Source organism: Rhinopithecus bieti, unplaced genomic scaffold (assembly GCF_001698545.2).
Source record: "Rhinopithecus bieti isolate Rb0 unplaced genomic scaffold, ASM169854v2 scaffold_42380, whole genome shotgun sequence".
Taxonomy (NCBI): domain Eukaryota; kingdom Metazoa; phylum Chordata; class Mammalia; order Primates; family Cercopithecidae; genus Rhinopithecus; species Rhinopithecus bieti.
Window position 1 is genome coordinate 2,023,022 of NW_016818327.1, and position 6,000 is coordinate 2,029,021.

General features: G+C 36.9%; 1 protein-coding gene across 5 annotated transcripts in view; it reads left to right on the top strand.

Moving 5' to 3' along the window:
- Positions 1–5,545, top strand: part of TSPAN12 (tetraspanin 12) — a 71,251-nt gene extending 65,706 nt beyond the window's left edge. For all 5 annotated transcript variants that reach the window (XM_017856942.1, XM_017856946.1, XM_017856945.1 and 2 more), the window contains exon 8: positions 3,980–5,545. In XM_017856942.1, coding sequence (XP_017712431.1) covers positions 3,980–4,285 — 306 coding nt within the window. In that variant the 3' untranslated portion in view covers positions 4,286–5,545. The remainder of the gene's footprint in view (positions 1–3,979) is intronic.
- The last annotated feature ends 455 nt before the right edge of the window (positions 5,546–6,000 follow it).

Here is a 6,000-nt window from a genome sequence, read left to right on the forward strand (position 1 = left end):
AACTGTTTTTGTTTTTTTTTAAGAGAACAGGACGTTTTAAATAATATAATGTGACAACTCGGAAAATCAGATTTTTCCACCTCTCCAACGTTTGCTGTTGTTTATTTGTTGGTTCGATAGCATTTTCTAAACTAATTCTCTAAAGGCTGTGTTCTTTGTCACATGTGCTCATTGAAGTTTCTGCTCAATTAGCTTAGTGGTCAGTTAATGAACGGAGATTTCCTTAGATGCCTAGAACCAGCGAGTCTCCTGGCCTTTACCAAGGGTGCACAGAGCTTCAAGGTCAGCCAGAGCAGAGATCTTAGGATCTTTGCGGATCTTTCCTGGGCCTATGCAAAACCCCTGAATCTAAGCAGAGCCCTATTCATGTGTGTAATTTTCGAGATCCCCACGAATATGTCAGAGCTTTGTCAAACCCCCTTGTGCACAACTGTTACCAACTGCCTCAGGCAGCCTCAGAGATCAATAGTTACCTCTAACTGTCGTTGGAAACCTCCTGGGGGGGAGGGACCAGAGGCTTTCCCTAGTCGAGCTTCAAGTTCAGGTCAAATAAAGACATCCTTCTGAGTGGGGTCTTCCAGGGAACCGCCAGATCAGCCATACAATAACAATCCTCTGGGAATGGGGCCTTGAAGGAGCTGCAACCCCATTCTGCGCCCTCTGGTGGCGGCTAGGCTGCCAGTTCTCACCAGGATTGAAGGCTCTTGGATTTCCAGGCTACCAAGGGGGAGCAGGGATGGGAATAGGGCAAATGAAAATTGCATAGCGCTTGCTGTTCCTAATGAGATTCGGCGGCTTTTCGTGAATAAACGCTCCTCAGATTGCTGCAAAACTTTGGTTAATTTCCAGAATTCTAGAAAAATTGAGGCCAACAGTTTTTTGCCAGTGTTTTCATTGCTTACATGAGTAGAGATTCTTTGGAGGTCCTTTCCATGCCAGTTTTGCTATGTCACTCTACAAGTGCTTTTTTGCCATGTTTTAAAAGATAAAAGTTGAATTCATTACTTCCAAGGACCCCTCCCGTTCTAGAGTGTTCCGTATTAATGGGTCTCATTCCCCAACCATCCTAGGTGATAGAATTTACTGCACCATTTTAAAAATAAATGTGATTGTTTAAGATACACTGAAATAGACTTTAAACAGTGCCAAGATATGAAACATAATAAACTTTACTTAATTATCAATTTCTGCCTTGTTTTATTTCCAGATTTGAAAAGGAAACATTACATTTCTAGCACAGTTTCTTAGCTTAAAATGAATTAGTGTAAAGGGGTAGGAGATCTTAAGACAATAGAGATACAATTTAAGCCCCAGACACTATTGAAAGGGTAAAAATCAAGTAATTTACTGATAGCATTTCACAGAATTGAATCATCAGCATATATATTTATTGAATGGGTTACTTTTTTGAATAACTAATACATTGTTATTAATTATAGTCACCACATTGTATTGTAGACCTCTTGAACTTATTCCTCCTAACTGGAATTGTGTATCTTTGGTTTACCTCTAATTCTTTTGTTGTTTTTTTTTTTTTGAGACAGGGTCTCGCTGTGTTGCCCAGGCTGGAGTCCAGTGGGGCGATCTCAGCTCACTGCAACCTCTGCCTCACGGGTTCAAGCAATTCTCATGTCTCAGCCTCCAGAGTAGCTCGGATTACAGGCATGCACCACCATGCCCAGCTAATTTTTGTATTTTTAGTAGAGACAGGGTTTCACCATGATGGCAAGACTAGTCTCAAACTCTAGACCTCAAGTGATCTGCCCGCTTTGGCCTCCCAAAGTGCTAGGATTACAGGTGTGAGCCACCATGCCCAGCCAATTTACCTCTAATTCTGAAATCTGTTATAATTATTATCACTAAAATATTAATATATTCATGCTAATTCTTTATTCACTAAAGGTCCATTTTTGTACTAAGTACTGAGAACATAGGTAAGGAATCAGCTAAACATGATCCAAGGCTGTTTTACATCAATTTCTTCAAAGATAGATGTGAGAAAGTAGTGCCACATTATTTGGTAATGATGTTAAATGAAGTTGCTATGCAAATTAATTTTCCAGATGTCTGAAGCCAAACCTTTTTAACTTAACAAATTTTGAGGTGACTCTTCCCAAACTATGTAAAACATTTCTCTGCTTCATCAGGAAGCTAATGATCTAATGTCTCAGTAGCAAGTAATCATTTTGGACAGTTATCTCATTGTCCTGTAAAACAGTGGCAGCCACCTTGCTCTTGTAGGGTAGAGCTGAGCAGAAGTACTCACTGGTGACATAATGCTGTGCTTCTGGTATTTTCATACTCTTTTATGAAGTGTTGTACCTCATATTTTTCCATTAATATCTGCTAATCATAGATTTTCCATCTATTTTTAATTTGATCTTTCTACTTTATAATCTGTGAACTGACATATGAGACAAGAGATTGTACCTATTGGGTTCTTAACATTTATGAGGCACTATTCTAAGTGTTAAAATGTGTCTGTGCATTTAATCCTCCCAACATCTCAGACAGGTAAGCACTATTATCATCTATGTTTTTAGACAAGAAAACTGAAGCACAGAGAGATGAAATAACTTGCCCCAAATCACGTAGCAGTTCATGATCTTAACCATTATACTATACTGTTGAAGTGGCACTGTCCATCCTGGGTAATACCCAAGGTTAGTTGTCTCAGGCCAAGGAAATCAAGGATGTGAACATACAGGGAGTGAGGTTAAGAGTGGAGGTTTAATAGACGCAAAAAGAGAAGAGCTGTCTCCTGCAGAGAGGGTTCCTGAGTGGGTTTTCTGGTCCACAGCAAAATGCAGCAGGTTTTATAGATAATCTTGAGGAGGCAGAGTCTGATGTACCTAGGGCACGAAAGATTGGTCGGACCAGGTGTACCATTTGCATGGTGCGTGAAAATCTGGCCACCTCCACCCTAATCTTTTATTATTCTGATGGGTTCTCTACTTCGCTGGCACCATGTTACCTGTTTCTTTACTTTATACACAAAGACAGGGGAAGGTGGAGCCTCCATGTTGAACATACCTGGCCCCCAGGTAGCCCTTTTCTGTTGGCACAGCTGCTGGCATTCACCTGTGCAAGCTTCCAGCTTGCTTGTCTATGTCTACAGCTCGATTTTTCAGGCAGTTCTTTTAATGATTTTGGAGCTGCTTTTTGTTAAAAGGGAAATTCCGCCGAGGACTCTTTTACCCTCACTATCTGCCTAAATAATTTCTATCTGCTGTATCACTGTGTCATTTAAAAATGCTTATTAAAATGACACATAAACCTAAGAGTGAATGAGCTCTCATAGAATATTTGAGTGGAAGTCTTTGAAAAATACTTAAATTTTGGTGAGTTGTCTTTGTTAGTTTCCCACAGAATGTATGTGCATGTCTGTGTTTGTGCGAATTTCTTGTGTTTGTATCAAATAGGTTAAGGGGGCCAGAGAAGCAACTTTACCAAATCAGTGTTAAGTATTATTAAATCATAAACATTGTGTGCCAGATCTGGCCTAATGCCTTTTTGTGTGTTTGAAGTTTCACTGGAACCCAGCTACATTCATTCATTCACTTACCGTCTATGGCTGCTTTCTTGTGACAGTGGCAGGGATGAGTAGTTGCCATAGAAACCATATGGCCCACAAAGCCCAAAATATTTACTATCTGGCCATCTGAAAAAAGAAAACAAGTAAATCAACCCCTGCTTTAGATGTTGAGTTTTATACCAGTGGGTCTCAACTTCAGGTTTTGAGAAAGACAAAAGAAGGAGTTGGCTCATTGAAATCAGCTGGACAGGCTTTTCAAAAGCTATACACCTCCCTTTCTGAACCTCCTTCTCATCAGCTTTCCCTGTTGAGAACCACTGTCTTAAACTTTATGATCCAAATAGTCTGATTTCATTAACTGATACAGATTGTTTGCTTTCATTAACTATTCTTGGCCTTCTGTAACATATATAAAGTAATGTTGACCGTGTATTTCTTTTACAGGGTTGTGGGAAGAAAATGTATTCCTTTTTGAGAGGAACCAAACAACTGCAGGTGCTGAGATTTCTGGGAATCTCCATTGGAGTGACACAAATTCTGGCCATGATTCTCACCATTACTCTGCTCTGGGCTCTGTATTATGATAGAAGGGAGCCTGTGACAGACCAAATGATGTCCTTGAAGAATGAGAACTCTCAGCACCTGTCATGTCCCTCAGTAGAACTGTTGAAACCAAGCCTGTCAAGAATCTTTGAACACACATCCATGGCAAACAGCTTTAATACACACTTTGAGATGGAGGAGTTATAAAAAGAAATGTCACAGAAGAAAACCACAAACTTGTTTTATTGGACTTGTGAATTTTTGAGTACATACTATGTGTTTCAGAAACAAGTAGAATAAAAATGTTGTCATAAAATAACACCTAAGCATATACTATTCTATGCTTTAAAATGAGGAGGGAAAATTTTCATGTCATAAGTCACCACCTGGACAATAATTGATGCCCTTAAAATGCTGAAGACAAATGTCATACCCACTGTGTAGCCTGTGTATGACTGAACACAGTTATGTTTTGAGGCAGCATGGTTTGATTAGCATTTCTGCATCCATGCAAACGAGTCACATATGGTGGAACTGGAGCTACAGTAAAGGTTGATTTACTTCTACCAACTAGTATAGAAAGTACTAATTAAATGCTAACATAGGAAGTTAGAAGATACTAATAACTTTTATTACTCAGCGATCTATTATTTTGATGCTAAATAAATTATATATCAGAAAACTTTCAATATTGGTGACTACCTAAATGTGTTCTTTGCTGGTTACTAAAATATTCTTACCACTTAAAAGAGCAAGCTAACACATTGTCTTAAACTGATCAGGGATCTATTTGTATATAAGTCTGTGTTAAATCTGTATAATTCAGTAGATTTCAGTTCTGATAATGTTAAGAATAACCATTATGAAAAGGAAAATTTGTCCTGTATAGCATCATTATTTTTAGCCTTTCCTGTTAATAGAGCTTTAATATTCTGTCCTGGGCTTATATTACACCTATAACTGTTAATTTAAATACTTAACCACTAATTTTGAAAATTACCAGTGTGATACATAGGAATCATTATTCAGAATGTAGTCTGGTCTTTAGGGTATTAAAAAGAAAATTTGCACATAATTTAGTTGATTCAGAAAGGACTTGTATGCTGTTTTCTCCCAAATGAAGACTCTTTTGACACTAAACACTTTTTTAAAACTTATCTTTGCCTTCTCCAAACAAGAAGCAATAGTCTCCAAGTCAATATAATTCTACAGAAAATAATGTTCTTTTCTCCAGAAAAATGCTTGTGAGAATAATTAAAACACATGACAATTTAGAGATTCTTCGTTTTGTTTCACTGATTAATATACTGTGGCAAATTACACAGATTATTAAATTTTTTTACAAGAGTATAGTATATTTATTTGAAATGGGAAAAGTGCATTTTACTGTATTTTGTGTATTTTGTTTATTTCTCAGAATATGGAAAGAAAAATAAAATGTGTCAATAAATATTTTCTAGAGAGTAATGACTTGTCTGTGCCTATTTTTTAATACATTACAAGCACTTAAGCCACTTGAGAAGATTATCACGGGGAGAAAAACATGAGAAAGAATGATTGCATAAAGTATTAACATTGATTTCCAAACTATAGAACAGACCTATAAGAGTATGTATTTTCGTTGAGAAGAGTCAAAAGATGCCCATTTATTTTCATTTTGCTTTTAGCTAAATGTTAAATAATATACTTGTTTGAGATAATATAAAAATATGCCCATTTGTGATCATTTATCTTTTCAATGTTTGCATAATCATAGTTTTATAACTATTATTAATTTTTAAGAGAATATGAGTCTCTTAGTTAATTTCAAATTCTCTTCAAATGAGTCAAAGAATACAATACTTGAAATTGACTGCCATATTTAAAATCTTCCATAGATTTTAATGAAAACTGAGTACAGTACTTGTTCAATCAGAGCCAAA